The sequence below is a fragment of the Myotis daubentonii genome, chromosome 8 (assembly GCF_963259705.1).
Source record: "Myotis daubentonii chromosome 8, mMyoDau2.1, whole genome shotgun sequence".
Classification (NCBI taxonomy): domain Eukaryota; kingdom Metazoa; phylum Chordata; class Mammalia; order Chiroptera; family Vespertilionidae; genus Myotis; species Myotis daubentonii.
The window spans coordinates 56097174-56120041 of record NC_081847.1 but is presented as its reverse complement, the minus strand read 5'-3'; the positions used below and the strand labels follow the sequence as shown (position 1 = coordinate 56120041).

Here is a 22868-nt window from a genome sequence, read left to right as displayed (position 1 = left end):
TCTCCAGTGGCCCCTTTGGCGGAAATTAGGGTTATCCTACCTTCATAGGGACAACTGAGCTACAAAACAAAGGACAACCTTAGGCACACTCCCAGTGGAACACTGGAACTGGGGCCACCTGTTCTTCCACTGAGATGTAAATGGCAGCGTAACCGCTCCACCTTTCCTTAATGATGGCGAGTTACAGCATGGATGTCAGACCGCTGAGGCAGTCTTAATCAAAACTGCTGATTATTTTCATTCTCCCTGAGAAATCAGCTCTAGATCATCAGTAGGCATTCCCAGCAGGTTCCTGGTCAGTCCTGATGTCCCTGCCCTGCATGTGGGCAGGTGGGGGCACCAGGTCACGAGCCGGCCTGGTTCTTGAGCTAACCTGGCAGGGGCTGAGTATTCTGGAGGAGGCACTCCTAGTTGTCTGCTGCTAAGAGAGGAGGCTCCAGGGCTCCCTCCCCAGCAGGGCAAAGGTGTGGGCAGGGCTCCTCGTGCACAGCACTTGGCATTCTTCCAGGACAAGTGCCAGGAAAATAATTTTTGTGCTGCTCTGAAGCTTCATTTCTTTGACTTACTTGCATGTCTAGTGTATGTACTTGTTGCTACTTTGGGTTTTAACTAGACCCCTGCCTGGGGAAAAATGGAAACATTCCTTCTGATGATCTTCAGGTCAATGACCTGGCTATCTTATGACTCAGTTTCTCTTTGTAGGCTGTGGGTGCAGTGGTAAGAGTGTGTGTGTGTGTGTGTGTGTGTGTGTGTGTGTGTGTGTGTGTGTGGTGGAGGTAGAGAGAGAGTTGTTTGTTCTGTCTGAGATTGGGAAGAACTGCTTCCATGCAGCCCAGGATTAAAATTGCCCCTGTCTTGTTGCTTTGGAATCTTTGTTTGTTAATAATGAATTAAACTTAATTTTTGAGACAGTTGATTACATTTTGTGACTTTTGAACTTAAAGATAAATTTCCCCCAAATACTCTTTCATTGTGTCTAAAATAGTCTAATACATGTAGTTTTACTGAAAAATGTGTGTTCAGTTGGCATTTATATTCCGAATTGTAAGAATATTTAAATCTTGCATTGATTTCAATTTATTGGCTGAGTTATGTTTTATAGGTTTTTTATTCTGGTTATTTAGAAGGGAGATATAGTAATGTATTCTATTTCAGCAATTCTCAAATACAATCTAACAGTTTATAAATATTACTATTCTTCCTATGACTTGTAACTAAAAATCTATAAAATTATAAGATACTTTTTATATACAGGGGTGGGCAAATGTAAGTTTATAGTTGTGAGTATGTGAAACATAGTTTATTTTTGTATTATTTATTGTGTTATTTATTTGTATTATGTAAACCTACTTTTGCTCACCCCTGTATAGTTCATCTCCATGTATTTCGACGTTATATGTTTGATGATGACTTCAATACTAAATCTGCAGTTTTAATACGAACTTAAGTAGGCTTTAATTTTTAATAATGCTTTATAGAACTACTTTTAGGCAGGCAAAATATGTATGTGTATATAATATATAAACTTAATAATATATATGTTAATCCCCAAGTTGTATTAGGTAAAAGGTATTTCTTAAATTTTCTTTGGGATGAAAAGGTTAATTTGGAAATGAAATAAGCGCTAAGACTTAATGTCTGAGAATAAGAAATCACTGAACCTACAGGATGTGGCCAAAGTAGGTTTTCAGTTGTGAGCAAGTGAAATATTTTATTCTTGTATTTTTATTTTATTATTTTCCTTATGAACAGCTGTGGTCCTATTTTTGCCCCACCCTTTATATGACAATTCCTTGCTTTACAGTCCCATTTATGAAGCACTGTGCTATGGGAGGCCCTGTTTATAATGGGGTAAACTAGGTCCCTGATCTTAAACTGTTCAGAAGGTGGTGGTAGTGGAGGGGGCAGGTATAGACAGATGTTACTGCTGGTTAGATTTGGAAGTATGTTAAATGAGTGACCAAGTGACAAAGTGTGGTAGTAGATAAAAGGTGAATTCTGACTGCAGAATTGGAGATGGCTCCACAGAGTAGAGGAAATTCAAATTAGTTGGGTAGGATTTTTGTGGGGGAAACAATGGGCTAGGAGTCTCCAGGAAGAAGCGGAGCATGTGTATCTGGTACTTCAGGGACAGTTTTAGGAGTTCATTGTGGCTGGTGTGCAGGATGTAAGAAGCCAAAGGCAGGAGATAAGGCTGGTAAAATAGGTGGAAGGTGGATCTTTGAAAGGATTTAAAATTATTATCAGGTCAGCCTTAAGAAGATTCCAAACCACATTCATTTCTAAATGATGGACTTTCTCTAAGCCCCACTGCAGTCACAAATGTGTTTCTGTCTATGTTGGAGCCCAACAATTAAGACATTCTTAGCTGGGAGTATTTTGATAATTGATGTAAACAAATGCTGGCATGCTCCTACTTGTACATTTTACAAGCAGGGTTTCCCCTCACAAACAGTAAGAAAAAAACCTTTCCTTGGAGCCTGTGACATGCCCTGACCTCACAGCCTATAATGTTTAGTTTCTTGGTCCCCAGGGCTCCTCAGGGCAAGCTGGGTTAGGGTGGCTGCCGCGTGGCTCTTCCGAATGGAAATGCATCAGGCATGGTGTGTTAGTGACAGGAAACAGTTTCTTCACTTTGTGGTTCATCGCTGGCGATAAACTTCCACAGAGAGGCAGACGTCTTTAGACTGAGACAAGGACTCACCGCCTGTTCTCGCTGGCTGGTTCTGTGCCTCAGGGTGGACTTACTCTTCTGGGACACGATGTTCCTCGCGAGACCTGCTTTCTTACTGCAGTCACCCCTTGCTAATAACATCATTCAATGACCTTGTCAGACAGTGTACTTCTGAGCTGTGTGGTGCTAAAACTTGTGCTAGAAGTGGTTTGAAAGAGTTAATGCGCGCCCGCAAGGGCTTGTAGCTGACAGGCTGTGATTTAAGGATCGACACTGTTAGGATATCTGGATGTCTTTGTAAGACCTTCTAAAGCAGTGGTTCCCAACCTTCCTAATGCTGCCACCCTTTAATACAGTTCCTCATGTTGTGGTGACCCCCAACCATAAAATTATTTTCGTTGCTACTTCATAACTGTAATTTTGCTACTGTTATGAATCGTAATGTAAATATCTGATATGCAGGATGTATTTTCATGTTACAAATTGAACATAATTAAAGCATAGTGATTAATCACAAAAACAATATGTAATCATATATGTGTTTTCCGATGGTCTTAGGCGACCCCTGTGAAAGGGTCATTCGACCCTCAAAGGGGTTGCAACCCACAGGTTGAGAACCACTGTTCTAGAGGAAGGTGAGGTATTTTGCAGGTTAATATTTTAAAATCTTTATGTAGATTTTATTTCATGTATTGCTATTTGCACCCCATGGTAAAAATTGGAAAGCGCCACTTTTGTCAAGTAGCTTCTTTATTGGCAAATTTATGCTCTACTTTTTCTGCAAGCAATTGGATTTACTGTCACATTATGGTCGGCCACAAAGTAATAGTTCTTACTATTATTAACTAGTCCTATAATAATTCAGTACCTGAAAGGTCATTCGTACAGTGTGAGTTGCTTTCACTTAGAGGAACTTGGCTCTGAAGAGAGGATCTGATTCAAGAGGCTGCTAAAACGGGACAAAAATGACTGCTGAGCCTATAACTGGACGATTCCACAAGGGCCTTTAGCGTGCTTGAGAGCCAGACATTAGTGGATTAACCTAGTATTTGATCAGCCGTACTCTTGCTTTTGAGAAGTTTTCTCCCTTTCCCATATTTTCTCATTTATAAGATAGTGGACATAGGCAGGCAGGAAACTACTGAGTATGTGATATTGGAATTTTTCAAGAGAAGGAATAATATTTTCTTAGTGAAATATGAATAATTTTGATTAGTAATTTTCAGCATTAAACACCGTCCCACTGACACAGGTGGGAACAGAGTGCCAGAGAAGTGACTTGCTCGTGAGGCCATTGTAGAAGCTTTCTTGTTAATATACTTATTAATAAAATGTATCATAATACTAAGACTATGTGAGTTGGGTAATAGACAAATATTTAGTAAAATTTACTACTGTTAATGTGCCTAATGTGATTGGAAAAAGATTCTCTCAAAATATTAAGTGTAACATTGCAGTACTAAAATTCTTCTAACAGTGTGATTTAAATTCATACACAGTGAGTGCTCAGTTAATTGGAACTTTTCAGAGTGTTCAAATTGCCTTCAGTTAATTTTTACAAAATCACTGAAAACACATTTTTTAAATAGGCAAGTGTTCATTTATTTCCTCCCAGAGTTTATAGCCCAACAGACTCTTTCTAAATGAATAAAAAAAGAGTTACAAAGTCATGAATCTCTTACAAGGGCCTGAGAGAGAGAGTTGCAGTTAGACCTTATCATTGCCTCATTTATAAACCAGGGCCCAGAGTGACTCCGTAAGGTCACAGAACACGCCGTGTTGAAGCCGGGGCTGGAACCGACGTCTCCTGCCTCCCAGCCCAGGGCTGTTACCACTCCCAGGAGTTGACCAATCATCATAGTTATTAATATCCCACTTGCCACTTGCTACAAGCCATGAACATAAATATTTTGCTGGCATTTTATCTTCACGTTCCCTATGTGCCAGGCTCCCTTTCTTCCTTCTTCCACAGCCCCTTCTAATAACTCACGCTCCAGTCTGACCACACTGGCCTTCACTGTGAAAGTCACACGTCACCCTGGCCAGGAGCCTTGAAGCATGTGGAGTTTGCATACTTTCTTTTTGATCTCAAGGCCTTTTGTGGAATTCCCTCTTTTTCTTCGCCGGTGCGTGCGGGCGTGTGTCACAGGGAGGATGATAAAAAGGAGCAGTTAGGAATCCATGGTACTGCATTAATATCTGAGGGCTTTGTATGTATATTAGGAAACAGTAAAACGAATGCTCCTTACATAGTTTATAACATATGTGTTCACCCAGTTGATCACAGGACTATGATTTATTTAATACATGACCCATGATCACAATCTGAGAACTAGAATCCTCGGTAGAGTAAGGGTAGGCAGAATGTCATTTGCCTTTTCACATGTCCTCAGGTTAGAAGGCGTTGTCTCAGAACACAGCTTTTCTTTATAGATTGCAGATTCCTCGCAGTTCTTGTCCCCCCTGCCACCTCTATAAGAACATACAAAATTGTCACAAAACTGGAAGTAATGTTACGGGAAGACATGGCCAAATTTAAAGAAATTTGGCTTAGAATGCTCTGAAATGTTATTGGTAAATGCATCTTTGAAGAAAATGAATTCCTTTACTGGAACAGAAAGTAATTTATTATGCATTTCATGGGCGTCTGCCAAAAGAGTTACTAGCAATATGAAGGTCTAATGAATATGAAGTAAATACACTGTGTTAGCTCTGTTCATGTGTGCACCTACCTGTTCGTTTTCTCTGAAATCTTAACGATTTAAGAAAAGCATCTCCAAAGACAGGTGTTGGCATGTGTGATAATTCATGATGCTGCTTCTTATCACACCAGGCCCAGCTCTCAGAATTTGTGAGACTGAGTACAAAGAGATTATTTTATTGACTTCGGATTTTAAGAAAGGTTTGAACAAATAAACAACAAGTATTGATTTCGACGTCCTGTTGGAGTTTTGTGGGTTAAAACAGTTCCAAGTAAATAACTGCCGGCGTTTAAATGCTGATTTAATTTGGTGTGTTGCCTCTTTGGTCGCTGGTAGAGTGGCGTGGTTCCACCAGAGCTGGGGCACGCGCTCCAGCATCGTTTTTATCTTATTACGCACAAATAGTTTTAATTTAAAGTTCTCATTAAGTCTAGTTGCTTGATTGATGGTGAAGCCTGGATATGGCCTGAAGTTTATTTTGGGGGCTTCACAGATTAGCAGCTGGAAGGAAACAGTTTCAGGCAGCCAGGCGCTTAGCTGCAGCTCTGTGTGCGACTAGCGTAAGCTGCCAAGGTTTTGTAAAGCCTCTGTTTTCCTCCACTAAAGGGGAGAAGTAATTCCCACCATCTGGTTCTTAGGAGTATTGTGTAGCATAAGTGGGAGATGCCTATGGACCTCTTTGAAGCTCAAGAAGAGTAGCACTTTACATTTAATCTTGGAAGTTAATAGTGATGTGCTTTATTTGCATGACTGTGTTTTTCATCTCAGGACACTGGCAATAAATCCTTACTTTCCTAATGTGGGAAATAGAGAGATGGAGAGCTATTGTGCTAACAAAGTAACTATTTTTAAAGACTGCTTTTATTTCTCTGATAGCAGCAATTTTTCATTCCTTATGATACCAAGTATATTCGTCCTGCTTTCTTGTAAATGCTGCTTGGTGCATGGACTATGAGATGCTTTCTCTAATTGAGATAAAGACACTCATCCAAATCTCCTGAAAAACCAGTTTTGTTATAAAAGATCGTAATTCACCAGGTTTTAAATCTTGCCTCAGGGTTCTTTACCAGTTAATTTGAAGGCTAGAATAGTCATCTGCTTTGTTTTGGTTCATTTCAGAAGAAAAACTTTCTCTTTAGTATGTTAATGACTTTGAGTTGTAGAACAAACCCTCTCCTTTGCAATTTATATTTGTACATTCATATTTTACAGACAACCCCAGGATTCTTATAAATTTGGGGCCATGCTTTTCTTCGCCACAGCATGCTTTCTGTTTCAGTGCGTACAGATGCGCAATGCGATGTGCTCCTCTGCCCAGAGTAGACTTGCGCATCGAATTGTTCTGTCCTTGAAAAGCAGCATCCCAGGGTGTGGATATAACCTAGTTTGCTCAGGCCTAGAAGGGGCAAGAGGGGGAGAAGGGGCAGCCAGCAAGCTCTCCAGTAAGGAATTTGTTAAATTACAAAAAGTAACAATTCTGCTAAACACAGAGTTAGGTCATCAGCTCGTGACTCCCTTTTCTTGTGAGAGAAAGTGCTCCTGTTCTCTTGCTTTATTTGAGCCATTATGGGAGAGTTGGGGTTTGTTGTGACTGATGATTGTTTCCTGGCCTGGTGTTTGCGGGTCTTCCCGTGTTGCCTCCTCGTTGATTGAATCACATTTTGTCTGGTCCTATTACCTCCACTCAAACTGAAATGAGCGTTGTTGGGGTAGAAGTTTAGATTTATCTGAAAGTGTTTCTTTGTCGGAACGTATATACGTAGCTTTTACTTTTTCTTTTGAGGAAGGCCACTGTTAAAGCACTGCGAGAGTCTAACCGAGGGGCTATAAAAGCAGAGAGGAGAGCTTTGGCAATGAGGGACGGCTGGCTTCTCCTCACACAAGAAAAAGCCATAACCACAAACTTAGATGTGTAGGAAGGACAGATCAGAGGCCGTGGAAGCGGACAGTCTGAATCTGAGCTTGGGAGGCAGTTGTGAGCACCATCAAAGTCATGCTCTGGAAATGATCACACACTCACCCTCCACCTGCCTGGGGTGCAGTGTTTTGTTTCTTCAAATCAAGGCTGCGTTAAGAGGGATTGCAGCATAGAAGATTGAGTACATCCCTGTCGACTCCTTATTGGTCGTCTTTCTCAAAAATGAAATGCATGTTTACAATTCACAAGCCAGAGAACCTATGCTGTTCTTCTAGAAACCCTTTAAGGGTTTCCTTGGCTCAGATGTGTTGCCTTTCCAGGGTGGCCTTGCAGGAGGCTGTCCCTGGGCCTTTATGTGGCGTAAAGGAAAAGAAAGAGAGCTGGCCATGTCAGTGAGCCCACTGTGAGCCAGACAACTGCTGGGCATTGACTATATGCGTTCATCAAATCAGAAACCCTTGACTTTTCCGATATACAGGGGTGACACAAGTAGATTTTCAGTTGTGAGGGTTCTTTACCAGTTAATTTGAAGGCTAGAATAGTCAGTCATCTGTCATGCATGAAACAGTTTGTTCTTGTATTATTTATTAATTATTATTTATTTTTATTAATTATTATTTATTTTTATTACAATTGTAAACCTACTTTTGCTCACCCCGGTATGTCTGAAAATGAACAAAGGCTTATTCTCACAGGGGAAAAAAATCCAGTGATCTAAGGATGAACTCTGCCTGTCCACAGGCCAGTGGAGGTTTTCCGTGCCCCTGCAGCAGCCGAGTTGTCCCTGAAGTCATTTCTTCCTTTAGGAGGGAGTTTTCCAGCCCAGCCGCTCTGCCATCAGTTGTCTCCCACCTAACTTGGCCTGCGCTCAGCGCTAAGCCCAGGCTGGGTCTGGTGCTGATAACACATTTTTTTTTTTTCAACAGGAAGTGCCTCCATTTTCAGTTGTCTGTGGGAGGGTGGAGGGCAGATAAGCTGTGAATGGAAACACAGAACAGATTTCTGCTCCACCCTCACTGCACTTTGATCAGAGAAAGAGTGAGGACCTCCGCCTGCCTGAGCTGCCCTCCGATAGGAGGAAGGATGATTCAGCGATGGGCATTCCCAAGCGCTCTGCCCTCCTGTTGTTCAGAGGCATTTGGTGGAGGGGTTGGTTTAGGTTAGTGAAGTGTCTGGTTTTGATACGTTGATATATCTACGATCTGAACTTAAGTCCTTTCAAGGGTTTCAACTAGATGTGCTTCCCATGTGTCTTCAACTGGTTATTTGCAATTTATACTTGTATTCTTGTATTGTGTATATTGGGTCCAGAGTCGCAATAAGCTCTGCTTTTCTCCCCAGATTGTACTGATTCTCAATAGGTAGGTTTTAAATGTCACCTCTGAGGAAAAGGCCCTTAATGAGTGATATGACAAGCCAGGTTTCTTAGAGGAGTTGAGCCAATGACATCTGCAGTTAGAATACCAGCTTCAAAAGTTCAGGTTCCACTGGTGAATCCATGTAATGTGTTTGGTGCTTTAACTTATATGAAACCATGTTTCACATGGGCAGGGACGACCAGGTTCTAGCCTATGCCAGGTGGCATGGAGGTGACTCCCAGGGTGCATGAGTCCCCTTCCAATCCTCCCTTCTCTCTGTTGGTGCTTCCCCTCTGATTCCTCCCTATTTTTTCTGGCTACTTTTTGACTATCCAGCCTCGCTCACCCCTCAAGTGCTTGTGCCCCATGTTTCTGGTGCTAGTACCTACTCTTACCACAAAGTTAGACTGTACTGTGCCATTCAAATGAAAATATTCAAAGAAAGGCATAGATGGCTAATAGGTTGGACCCTCTTAAATGGTCCCCTGGCCCCCATGCTCTTCTGGGTTTCCTTTGCGTGTGTACGGACAAGTTGTAATTATGACATAGAATTTTTATATCTTGCTGTTTTTCACCTAACATTACATTAGGGGATTTCCCCCCCCATTTTGCCTCATGATCTTTTTATTTTTGATAATTGCATAATAGTTCATCGAGCGGATGCACTCTGCTTTTCTAAACCATTCCCATATTATTAGACATTAGATTATTTCCATGGTTTCCACTATTATAAGTAAACTTGCAATGAATGTCTTCCTGTGTGGAGCCTTTCCCTTCTTTTGAATTCTTTCATTATAATAGCCCTGTAATTTCATTTTCCAAAATGAAATTACAGAGCTAAGTAGGGTATAGAATTCTTGATATCTCTGCTAACTACTTTCTCAGGCATGTACCAGAATATAGCCCTACTGGCTATGGATGAGCGTACTGGGGCTATCACAATGTAATCAGATCTCAGCATTATGATTTTATGTATCTTACATAAAAATCACAATTTATATTTTATTGAGATATGATTGACATATAAAAGTTTTACATTGTAGTATTTCATGTTTAAATAGTATATGTCCATATACAAATATGATTCTCAAGCTTTGGGCATAAGTACTTGCTCTATTTTTTATCTGAGAGACTCTAATGTTCCTTTTGCTTTCAAATGAGCTGATTTAAAAAAAAAGTATTGAATTTATTTGGGTGACATTGGTTAATATAATTAGATAGGTTTCAAATGTACAATCCTATAATACATCATATAATTCTATAATACATCCTCTGTATATCGTATTGTGTGTTCACCACCCCAAGTCAAGTCTCCTTCCATAAACATTTATCCCCCATTTACCATCTTCTCTCTCCCCCAGCCCCCTTTCCCTCCGGTAATCATCATACTGTTGTCTGTATCTATGAGTTTTTGTTTTGCTTAATCCATTCACTTTTTTCAACCCAGCTTCCTCCCACCCCAGACAGCTGTCAGTCTGTTCTCTATTTTGTTTGTTAGTGTATTTTGTTCATTAGATTCCACATATAAGTGAAATCATATAGTATTTGTCTTTCTCTGACTGGCTTATTTCACTTAGCATAATACTCTTCAGGTCCATCCATGCTGTTGCAAAGGGTAAGACTTCCTTCTTTTTTGAGGCTATATAGTATTCCATTGTGTAAATGTACCACAACTTTTTTTTTTTTTTATCTATTCATCTACTGATAGCCACTTGGGTCACTTCCAAATCTTGGCTACTGTAATAAAGTTGCAGTAAATATAGGGGTGCATATATTCTTTCGAATTAGTGTTTCAGATTTCTTTGGATATATTCCAAGAAGGGAATCCCTGTGTTATAAGGCACTCCCATTTTTAATTTTTTGAGGCAATCCATACTGCTTTCCACAGTGGCTGTACCCATTTGCATTCCCACCAACAGTGTGTTCCCTTTTCTCCGCATCCATGCCAACACTTGTTGTTTGTTGATTTGTTGATGATTGCCATTCTGACAGGTGTGAGATGATATCTCACTGTGGTTTTAGTTTGCACTTATCTGATGATTAGTGACCTTGAGCATCTTTTCATGTCTATTGGCCTTCTGTATGTTCTTTTTGGAAAAGTGTATATTCAGGTTCCTTGCCCAATTTTTAATTGGATTGTTTGCTTTTTTGGTGTTGGGTTGTGTAAGTTCTTTATACATTTTAGATATTAACCCCCTAGAGCTGATATATTCTTTTAAGAAACTCTTCACTCATGTAATTTTGAGTTTGCCTGCCCTTTGACAATAGGACTCTTGGCCTGCTATAAAGCTTAACATTTTTGTCTGAACTAAGAAGACAATGGGTATTTCAACTGGTAGCTTTTGGGATTATTGCTCAGGTATAAGAATAATAATCAAGGTATTAAGATTTCTTTATTGAAAAAGGGACAGTGAGCCGTTTGAAGGGCTGTGGAAGCACTTTTTATTTTTTTGCGAAGTGTTGTCCGTAACAATTAGAATAAGTCATTGTTGAAGTGGGTGGTTTCCCTTAGCTCTAGATGAGTTCCACTGCTCCCACCCAGTGATGGTGCTAACTCACCTGGTGAAGGATGGAATTGGAAGATTAAATTAGGTCTACACTCCTTATCCTTAACAATAGTAAAATACTAATAATAGCATATACCTACGTACAGTTTACTAGCTGATTTAATTCTTGCAACAACCTTACACATAGATAGGTGCTTCTTTATTTTCGTTTTCTAGTAAGGAAACCGAGGTACAGAAAGTGCTAGTTTAGGTCTTCTAGTTTATCTCTCCCACATTTTCTCTTACCTCCTTTGCTTAACACTTCTGTTTTAGCTGGTTTTCCTGTGAACAGGTCTCCCCATGTCCTGCTTACCTCCCACCTGAGCACCCTTTCTTTTAATGGAATGTTTTAACTCATGGCAAGACATCATGCTGATGCTTTTACAAACATCTCAATGAATTGACTCAACCATACTTGGGGTAGGTGAGGCAAGGGCAGGTTGAGGAGGAGGCTCGGGAGGTGACCACACTCAGTGGGTGGCAGAATCAGGACAGTACTTGAAAGCCCACGCTTGTCCCCCCAGTGCAGGCTGCTGTGGCTCTTCTCCAGGAATCCTTCCCCCTCTTTGGTTCCTTTTATGACCTCCTACCGCACCTCCCTGTCTCAGCCACTCATTTATCATTTACGATAGGCTGTTGAACAGTCTTACTGTCGAGTGTGTGAGTGTCCTGGCTCCTCATGTGGCCTGGGAGCTGGTCCAGGGAGTAACTATCTCTTAGGGGCTCACAGTCTCAGTGCCTGACTCTCATGGGTACCTTGCTACTGTTCCTTGTTACTGACTTATGGTGACGACAGACTGCTCTGCTATCTCAGCACGTCTGGTTATTTGAGGTGGACTGTTTCCTGGGCCAATCCAGGCACCCTCTTCATTTCAGAGAATAGCACTGGCTATGCTGAAGTCAGGGTTAGTCAGATAAATGCACATGTGCTTATTTTGGGGGAATAAATCAATCAACACAAAGTTGAGTGTGGCATAAGTCATTTATAAAGGAGCTTACTCTTTCTACTAGTTGAATGATAGCTATTGAAGACTCTAAAATGAAGAGTCCTTTTGTAACTTAATACCACCCTTTTGTTTATTGCTCTGGGAGTTAAGTCTGGATCCAGGTTGGCTTTGCTAATTGTGGAGGTTCTGGATTTAAGGGCTGAAGTTAATCACCATATTTCTATCTGCAACCAAATCCATAGCTTTAGTGTGTTGACAGGATTATTTCAGCTATTTCATAAGAATCTATTTTAAATTTTAGGCATGTCAATGACTTTTTGAAATTTGCTTTTTTATGCACCTAAAACCCTCAGTTTAAGTCTTTAAGTTTGTGTTACTTAAAAAGAGGTAAGGGTGTGGGGGTATTGTTGTTGCTAGATTTTAACATGCACTCAAGTTGGCTAGGAAAAGAAAGGATACCTATACAGGGGCTGGCTTTGGTCTGTCCAATTAATAGGAAGTTGGGATGGGAAAACAGGAAGTCATATGTATAGATCTCCTAAAACCTTACATCCTAGCATCATGCAGATATTGTGAGGATTAGAGAGAAAACCAGATTTTATCTGGGGAAGTGTAGGACCACATTTATTTCCAGGCCCCAGGAACCAAGGGGACTCCATGCACCTTCCAATCAGTTCAGCCTGGTATCTAGGTGCCCTGTGTTTCTCAGAAGTGAATGTAACATCAATCCAGCCAGACCCATGTTTCAAGAATTTAATGGGATTGTGTATGTAAATGAATGCTTTGAGAAGTAAAAAACATTCCTCCTGTGTCAAAAAACAAGTATCCAGTAATTTATGGGGTAGAATCCTGAAAGCACAGAAGAAAATAATGGGTTTATGTGATTATGCCTGGATTTTAAAAAATGTATTATTATTGATTTCAGAGACGAAGGGAGAGGGAGAGATAGAAACATCAATGATAAGAGAATCATTGAATGGCTGCTTCCTGCATGCCCCCTATTGGGGATCGAGCCCACAACATAGGCATGTGCCCTTGACTGGAATCGAACCTGGGACCCTTCAGTCCTCAGGCTGACGCTCTGTCCATTGAGTCAAACCAGCTAGGGCATTGGCTGGATTTAAACAAAAAACAACCCAATGCACTGCTTTCTCAAGCCATAGTCTAAACATGATTTTAGTTATTTTAGTTTTATTCTGCTAAATTATATCACATAAATTGTATGTTTTCTATATGGCCTTTCCCATGTGGATAGAAGGAATGAATGAAACAATGTAAAGGTCACCTTTTGCTTTGAGAAATAATTGCCACAATCATGACGGATAAAGGGTGTTTCCATTCTGGTTATAGTGTGGTCTGCTTCAAACATAGCCCAGTCTTGGAAAGAATTAAGGTAAATGAGTTAGATACTAAATCTGTATATGCATGGGTTAATTTTCCATGAAGTCAGTGCTCAAAAATTTCATTTATCAGGCCTTGCTGAACTGTGTAGCTTTCTCTTTTAGGCTTTGACATAGCTACTAAACCTTATGGCTCTGCTGTGTGTGTGTGTGTGTGTGTGTGTGTGTGTGTGTTCGATGCTCTGCATTTTCTCTTGAAATGATTAGATTGTATGGCACTTTTTACAAATAGGTTTCTTCTTCCAGTTCCTTTTCTACTTTTGTCCAGCTGAACATGTTGCTGTGTGGTTATTGCCATGAGTCCTCAAGATAACAAGGGCATATTTGTGAGAGTTTAAATCTCCAGGGCTAGGTCAATGGCATTGGGCAGCACAGTGAACTGCCCTGGCCAGGCTGCACTGCCCATCTCACTTGTCCCCATGTGTTGACCTAGTAGGAGCATGACACCTAACAAATTTATGGATATAACTCTCTCCTCCTCTCTGTCCCCATCTTCTGCCAGGCGGGTGCCCCGGCGATGCCTGGCACAGGAGAAAGCACTAACCCCGAGAACAGCGAGCTCAAGTACTCAGGTCAAGATGGGCTGTACATAGGCGTCAGCCTGGCCTCACCGGCCGAAGTCACGTCCTCCTCGGTGAGACAGGATTCGTGGTGTGCACTTGCCCTGGCCTGAGCCTGCTGCCGCTGCTGGAGCAGGGAGGCCCTCGGGACCCGCGGTGATTATGCCACACTGTGCAAACTGGGGCGAGTATGCTGACAGAACATTCCTCTGATGTGTGATTTCCGTGCCTTTATTTTGAAAGAGATGCATTTCCCAAGAGGCTTGTGCTGCCTTACCAGCCAGCCCCTGTCAGTGAAGAGCCAGGGAGAAGATGGAGCGCTTCCTGGGAAGGCCGGCGCAGCCCACAGCACGCGGCCTCCTCCCTGGCTGCGGCCACTTCCAACCAGCCTGCCTCTGGGTCTGCCAGGGCACCCGCTGTGCCACTTCCAGAAACCTGGACTAGGCCTGGGGCCTTGCCTGCTAAGGAATATTGAGATTTTCAAAGAAAGGTTTTATGTGTATTGCCCCAAATCATGTGCTTCTTCTGATTTCTTAATACCTTTCCACACCCAGATTTCACGTGCGTTCACGGAGAAGACCATTTGAGGCCATTTGGTACACACCTCTGGAGGCTGAGTCGGTTCATGAGGTCACTTGTCAAAAATATTGCTGAGTTTGCAGGACTGCATTATAACTGTAACATACACTGTGACTGGCGTTTCTCAAAGTTCATATTGTGTGACTGACCTGAAGTCAGTTGGAATTTGTAAACAGGGTAGCAAACAAGATATTTTTCTTCCATGTATACAATAATTTTTTTAAAAAGTGCAATTTGCGTTGCAGCAATCAGTGTTAAATCATTTGCATAAGATTTAACAACATTTTTTATAATGAATGTAAACATTTTAACTTAATGGTACTTAAATAATTTAAAAGAAAAATGTTAACTTAGACATTCTTATGCTTCTTTTACAACTACATCCCATTTCTATATTCCCAATTGTTAAAGAAAAATATTTCAAGAACAAATCTTCTCTCAGGAAAATTGCCTTTATTCATTTGTTAAGAATTCTTATACAAGAACACCAATATCCCCCCTGTATTTTACTGTGGAATATGTGCTGGAAAAATTGCAACAAAACTTTACTACCTAACAGACAATATTTGTAAATATTCTAGGTATCTGTACACACTAAGGTGAAGTCTCTACAGTGTGACTAACCCATAGGCAGGTTGGTTTACATTAATTTTTTAAAATGGGATGTCATATGGAAACCTATTTCACCAGAGTTTTAAAAATAAAAAGGGTATTGTTTGTCTTCTGTACAGTGAATTCCTTCCCTTTCAGTTTCATTTTAATACTGTATAGACATTCATATAAAACAAGCACATGTGATGTTTTTTGCAAATTGCCTTACGGCCTTCATGTCCATGAATTGTCCTTTTGGAGCTGTTTTATAGCTTGGTTTATTTGAAGTTGGCACATGGAGTTATCACTTTCAATTTGCATTGGGGAAAATTTTTATAATTAAAGGGACCCAGTAGCAGATCACATTATCTGAGATTAATAAGCATTCTCTTTAGGAACAGTTCTTGAAAAAAATTGAAAAAGTCTAGAGTTTTCCCCCCTTTGAACGAAATACTTTATAGTCCAGAAACGGACGATCTCCTCTCTGGAACCTCCCTTTTGCAAAGTGCCACCAAGTCTCAGAGCTCATCTGAGGTTGAAGTCCTTCCACTCACCAGAAGGTATAGAATGATCTGAACTATCTCTACTTTCCTTCACTGTTGGGTGGATTTCAGGAAGTCAAGAAGCTGTTCCACAACACAACATGGTGTAATTTCATCTTGGCTCCAAGGTGTGGGCCACTTTTCATGCACTGATTACAGCCATTCTATGGGGTCCAGTTAGATTCAAGAGAAGGGAAGTCTTCCTCTGGTGGGTGGTGCTGGAAGTCAGACATAGGGCTGGGGTATGTGTGTGTCTGGGGAAGTCACTGAAGCCTGCATGCACCCTAAAACCATAGCGTGAGCTAGAAACATGGACAGAGGGCTGGATTTGGAGTCAGATCACTAGGCTTCCAGCCCTGCTCTGCATGCATGAGCTCTGTGGCCTTGGGCAAGTTATCCAACTCATTTTCCCTCAACTGTAAAATGATGCCAGTAACACACAACTTCTAACTCAAAGGAGAGCGTCCATATAAAGTGCCTAGCGCAGGGCTTGGTGCACAGTAAGCATTGAGTGTGAACATGACTGAAAAAGCGTGGCAGGAGCTCTTAACAAATGGGTGTTTGGGATGTCTAAGGCCTTTGCAGAATCACAGGGACTAAGACACCCCTGGCTCACCTGCATTTCTTCCACAACGCTGAGGAGAGTGATGCGAGGGATTCCCCTGCCCAGGGGGTGGCAGAGATGGATGGGGAGGATGCTTGAAAGACCAGTGTGAGTTCAGCGGATTGTTTAATAGGACAGGGCTGGTCTGACGGCAAAGAAAGTTATTATCCCTCGTTTTTTTCTCCCTCATTCCTCTTATGGTTTTCATTACTTTGAGTCCTTTCTGGTGGGTTGGTAGTTGTTGAGTTAATATCTTTTGATTGGAAAATGAATTTTTCTTATTGAGGCTTCCAAATCCTTTTTTATGGGTATGCTGCCGAATGTTGCTACTTCCAACCCTAAGGTGCCATTCGGCTGCCCAAGCTCCTCTTCAGAACACAAAGGGGGAGGAAGTACGGCTGTCATGGAATGCCCAGGGGCAGAGGAGAAGGCGGGGACTGTTTTATCACAGTGAGCTCCGCTGATCTGGGCTTTTTCAATGGTCGCTTTCTCATCCGTGATTGTGCACAGTGGAAGTCTGATCATTTCTAACAAACATACAATCAGCACCCCTACCCAGAGTATGATAATCAAAGAAAAGTCATTTCTCGCATTGGTCATTGTGGCTAAGTTGGCTGGAGTGTAGCCCCGTGCACCGAAGGGTCTTTGGTTTAGTTCCAGGTCAGGCCACATGCCTAGTTTGAAGATTTGATCCCAGTTGGTGTGGGAGGCAACCGATCTATGTTTCTCACGTGGATGTTACTCTCCCTCTCCCTCTGTCAAATCAATGAAAACATATCCTCAGGTGAGGATTAAAAAACAAAACAAAGCACAAGTTATTTCTCAAGAATTGCATTGACATAGATACACCTTAGCTTAGAGCAGTGGTTCTTAACCTTCTAGCCCTTTAAATACAGTTCCTCATGTTGTGACCCAACCATAAAATTATTTTCGTTGCTACTTCATAACTGTAATGTTGCTACTGTTATGAATCGTAATGTAAATATCTGATATGCAGGATGGTCTTAGGCGACCCCTGTGAAAGGGTCGTTCGACTGCTAAAGGGGTCGTGACCCACAGGTTGAGAACCTCTGGCTTAGAGAGTGCTCAGACCCATTACCGAGGGCTTCAGAAAGTATGTCCTCTGCCCCTCTTGGCTGATGTTAGGCCATCTTACATAACCGAAAGCTCTGTTTGAGGTTTCTCTTCAGGGTCACTTTGTGTTGTTTCCTGGTGCCTATGGGAGGGTCAGGAAAGCAAAGGGAGCCATTCATTTCCCCCTGCAAGTAAATTAACTTCTTGCTCATGGGCAATGTTTTCCCCAGTCCTTGGAAAATTGATGTAATTTCAGATTATAGATAGGTTAGCTGCTGGAAGGGCAATACAGCAGGTCCTCGTGACTCCGCCAGATTCCAGGCTGCTCTCATTTCGAGGCAGCGTGGTGCCTTCGGTGCGTTAAGGCCTCTCCTTGCCTGGGCGTTGTCCATGGGGTCTTCAGATCCCTGTACTCTGAGGAGGAAGTGCTAGGTGTGTGGGAGGCTGGAAGGGGGACGTAGAATAAGGCAGCCCTAGCTAATTAGAATGTGTTTTGTTTCTGGGTTGAAATAGTAAGTCAGTTTGGGAATCTCCTGTTTGGAAGCTTTAAAGGGCAGTCAGATATGAGTTGGTTATTTTATATGAGAACGATTAATAAGTTTGTTAGATCAAATCTTTGAAAACAGGGTCTGTGGGTAAAGATTCTGTGCAGCTCTGGCCACTTGGGTCCTCGAGATGGATTCTGTGTGGCTGAACCATTAGCTCCAGCTAACGCACGCCTGTCTGCTATGGGTTTTGGAGGCGGGGACAAGGTTGGGGTCAAGGTGCTAGCTCTTTGTAGGATCTGTAGAGGAAAGGAATCATATGGTGTCTTCAGTTTCAACTATAAGATATTACAGGCTGAAAGCCTAAGTTCAGAGGAACTTTGGGTAGATAAATTCTGGCCGATAGTTCCAAATGCTTCTAAAGGAGAGTCAGGCTGTTGCAGGTGCACGTCGACCTCTGAGACTCACGGCAGAGTGAGTGATCACGCCCCCACCAAGTCCACTAAGGCAGGTCCCAAATCTGCACTGGAGGACGAGCAGGACAGCTGGTCCTCACTGTTCTCCCTGCTCAGCTGTCACAGGGACATATCCATTCCACAGTCAATATCACTGTTTTTGTTAAAGAGATACTCATTCTCTTTGTGTTTTTTTTTTTTTTTAAAAAGAACAAACATTTAAAAATGGCTAAACTACAGCAATTAAAGATGAACTAATGTTTAATTAATTGAAAGGCTTATATTTTGGTCATAAGCGGTCCCCTGTGGTAAGATAATTATCTAGATATCCCTTGGCTTTTGAGCGAGTCACTTTTCTCTGGGCCTCAGCGAACATATAATAGAGAAATCAGGCGGTGTGTTCTGAAGGTCCCTTCCATCTGTGTTTGCTGCCCATCGGCCCATGTGCAGATTATGGGCAATGAGGCGATGGTGGGTCTGGTCTGGTCTGAGTCCCCGAGTCTGAGGGGCCTCTGCAGGCTGCTCCATGACTAGGGAAGCTGGTGGGATTGGAATCTCCTAGCTTTCTCCTGGTTTTCTCAACTCCCCAGGCTTGGATCTATGGAGGCCAAGTGCCCCTGTTGCCTTAGGCCACAGAGGGTGAGAGTCCTGGTCATATTTATGAACACGGACTTGGTAAGAGGTGCTGCCACCCCCTAACCCAACCCCCCAATAGAAAACTTATACAGTGATACGTACCCAGACCGGAAAATGGAAACGTCTGGCAGCCCAGCAGTCCGCAGAACAAGGAAAAAACAGCTTTGCTTGGCTTGGCCCATTGCTTCAATATCTTGTAGTTGGTTTTTTATTTCTTGGAAACAACCAACTTTTCATTGTTGTTTGCCTTCTGTGTCTTCCCTTTAGCCATTACAGAGTTTTCCTCTCCGTCTCTCCACCCCTTCCCTACCTCTTACCCTTATTTTTGTGGATTCTATTCTGTTAACACTCCAAGACGGGTCTGAAATAATAATAGCAAATATTATTGCTTACTATGTGCCAGTTTTATACAAAGTGCTGCACATGTATCGATTGATCTAATCCTCATACCACGGTAAGTGAGGTGTTGCTGTCCCATTTTACAGATGTCTTTACAGAGGTACAGAGAAGTTAGTAACTTGTCCAGTGTTACACAGTGGCAGTCTGGCTCCAGAGCACATGCTCTTAACCATGCCACCGTATTGTCTTTTCATCTGGATTGAAAGGGAAAGAAATTGAGAAACAGAGGGGAGGCAGCACTGTCTGAGACTTGAGATTATGTCCTTTCTCCTCTAGCATCTCAGAAACACACAGTTGTGATTTGCAACACAGGTATGCTGAGATTGAGGGAATCTCAAAGTATACATTTCTTTGATTGATAGGTTTCTTATGAATACATAAAGTCATGTGTAGTTAGCTGAGAAGTATTGAGTTCGGAGATGTTGTGCTGTCTCTGAGCAAATCACTTCTCTTTTTTAAAAAAAATATATTTTATTGATTTTTTTTTACAGAGAGGAAGGGAGAGAGATAGAGAGCTAGAAACATCGATCAGCTGCCTCCTGCACATCTCCTACTGGGGTATGTGCCCGCAGCCCAGGTACATGCCCTTGACCAGATTCGATCCTGGGACCTTTCAGTCCGCAGGCCAACGCTCTATCCACTGAGCCAAACCAGTTTCGGCCACTTCTCTCTTTTTCATGTAACTTCAAGTAAGGCTTGTTATGCTCTTACTTAGCTCAAAAGCATTTTACAAAGTTTAAAAAGCTGGTGAAATTATTACCAGTGATTAAAACTGAACACCAGAGAGAACAAGGACTACTTCGTTGTGATGTAAAATCATTCAATCACCTGGTGGTTGTGCCAAAGAATTGTTTTCAGGAACACTTGTGCAAGATTTTGGCAGTGGTGTGTTAGGCTTTATCTTTTAAAATAAGTATTCATTACTGCTGACATCATTGTTGCTATTATTCTTTCGATAAGTTTGCTTTAATAATGATGCTCTCTGTCAGGGGTTCTCAAGCTTCTAGGTGCACAAGAATCACACATAATGCTTATCAAAATCGCAGAGCCCCCGACCCCTTCCCCAGAGAATCTGATTCTGCAGGGCTGGAGACTTTTTGTTTTGTTTTTGTTTTTTTGCCTTTGCATTAGTTAAAATGTCTGGAATAGTACAAAATTCAAAAAGCTATAAATTGGAATGCAGTGAAAACCAATCGTCCTTTTTACCCCTATTCCCCGGCCCCTCAGTTTCTCTCCCAGGTGCAACTTCTTATTTCTTGTATTGAATATATGCGTTGACGATCACAATGCATACATAAGCATGTACAAGTATATATAGTCCATGTTTTTTTTACATATGTGGTGCTATACTGCATACATTGCTTTGCATTTTGCTTTTTTTCACTTAGTATATTTGGGTAGTTCATTATTTAATTGGTGTCCTGTTGGAGAATATTTGTTTCCAATCTTTTTCTATTTAAACAACACTGCAATTATTATTCCATATCTTGAATGCAGATATGGGATGAGTTTTAAGAAGTGGCATTACTAAGTCAAGGCGTATCTCTGCTTTTAGTTTTGGTAGATATTGCCAAATTGCTCTCATAGAGGTTGTTCCAATTTGCACTCTGCCAGCCAATGTTCAAGAGTGCTTGTTTTCCCTTAGTCAAATATCTGTTATCAAATACTCTGATCTTTGTCATTTTGGCATCTCTGAGTTTTGTTATGCATTTATCTTATTGTGAATGAGGTTGAACATCTTTTCCTATGATTGAGAACCGTTTGTAGTTCCATTTATGTGAACTCTTTGCTCAATTCTGTTCATATTCTCTACTTATTTTTTCCTATTGAGTTACTGGTTTCATTGATGTGAGAAATTCTTTGCATATGAAGGAAATTAGCCTTCTATCTGAAATATACTTTAAAGATATTTATTCCTGGTTTCTCATTTGACTTTGTTTATACAAAAACAATCATGACGATCTTTTTTTTTTTTTTTTAAAGGTAATTCAATTTATCTATCTTATCTTTTATGGCTTTGGAGTTTTGTATAATATGTAGGAAAGCCTTCTCTGCTGTTACAATTGTTTTTTAAAATTCCATGTTTTCCTTTAGTACTTATTGGTTTTGCTTTTGAGGTTTACATTTTATTTCCACCTGGAATTTTTGTTTTTGGTTGTTGTAACATCTAGAGTATATATTCAACCTTATGTTTTTCCAAATGGCAGCCTACTTGTCCCAGCATCATTTCCTGAATAATTCATTTACTTCTCATTAATTCAAATGGGATTTCAAAAAATATGTAGATTCTTGTTATATGAATTCTTGTATAAATTTTTATGTGGATATATACTTAATATAAATTTTTGGATATATTTGGATATATTTCTGGATTTTCCTATTCTGTACTAATGATCTGTTTATTCATGCTTTGATACCAAATTTCTTTGGCTATTATGCTTTGCAATATATTTAGAGGGTTAGCCCTGTCTCCTTAATGTTTTAAAAAAATAAGAATTTGATCATTATTTTCACTTATTTACTTTTCCATACAAACTTTAGAATTAGCTTGTTCAGGTTTTTTAAAATGCTGATGATATATTTATCGGAATAATATTAAAATTTTAAATTAACTTAGGGAGAATTAGTAGCTTCACTTGTTAAGTCTTCCTGTCCAAGATGAAGCATATCTTTTCATTTGTTTAAGTATTTTTCTATGTTCTTTATTAGCATTTTAAACTTTCCTTCATATAGGTCTTGTGCATGTCTCTAGTTAAGTTTATTCCTAGGTATTTCACACTTTAAAAAAAAATATGTTGTGTTTTTTTTTTTTTTTTTTTAAATTGCTTTAGAGCAGTGGTCCTCAACCTTCTGGCCCTTTAAATACAGTCCCTCATGTTGTGACCCAACCATAAAATTATTTTCGTTGCTACTTCATAACTGTAATGTTGCTACTGTTATGAATTGTAATGTAAATATCTGATATGCAGGATGGTCTTAGGCGACCCCTGTGAAAGGGTCGTTCAACTGCCAAAGAGGTTGCGACCCACAGGTTGAGAACCGCTGATTTAGAGCGAAGGAGGAAGTGAGAGAAAGATAGAAACATCAGTTAGCTGCCTCCTGCACTCCCCTTACTGGGGACTGAACCGCAAACCAGGCATGTGCCCTGACCCAAATCAAACCTTTGACTTCTTGGTGTATGGGTCAATGCTCAACCACTGAGCCACAATGGCTGGGCAGTATTTCACACATTTTGATGTTAATATATCCCTTTGAATGGTTATGTATGCTAAGAGTACGCATTAAGTTTGTTTCCTAGGATCATTCTGAATTTTCATATCTTCCCCCCCCCCCCCTAGTTGATTCTCTAGCATTTTCTGAGGGGAACATGCAATTTCCATTTGCATTGGTGGTTTGGG

General features: G+C 40.9%; 1 protein-coding gene across 7 annotated transcripts in view; it reads left to right on the top strand.

Moving 5' to 3' along the window:
• The window catches only part of GATA6 (GATA binding protein 6), a 33977-nt gene extending 15346 nt beyond the window's left edge, over nucleotides 1-18631 (top strand). For 6 of the 7 annotated variants that reach the window (XM_059706484.1, XM_059706478.1, XM_059706481.1 and 3 more), the window contains one exon: nucleotides 14048-18631. In XM_059706484.1, coding sequence (XP_059562467.1) covers nucleotides 14048-14218 — 171 coding nt within the window. In that variant the 3' untranslated portion in view covers nucleotides 14219-18631. The remainder of the gene's footprint in view (nucleotides 1-14047) is intronic. The other variant, XM_059706483.1, reaches the window with a different exon arrangement.
• Nucleotides 18632-22868: the final 4237 nt, after the last annotated feature.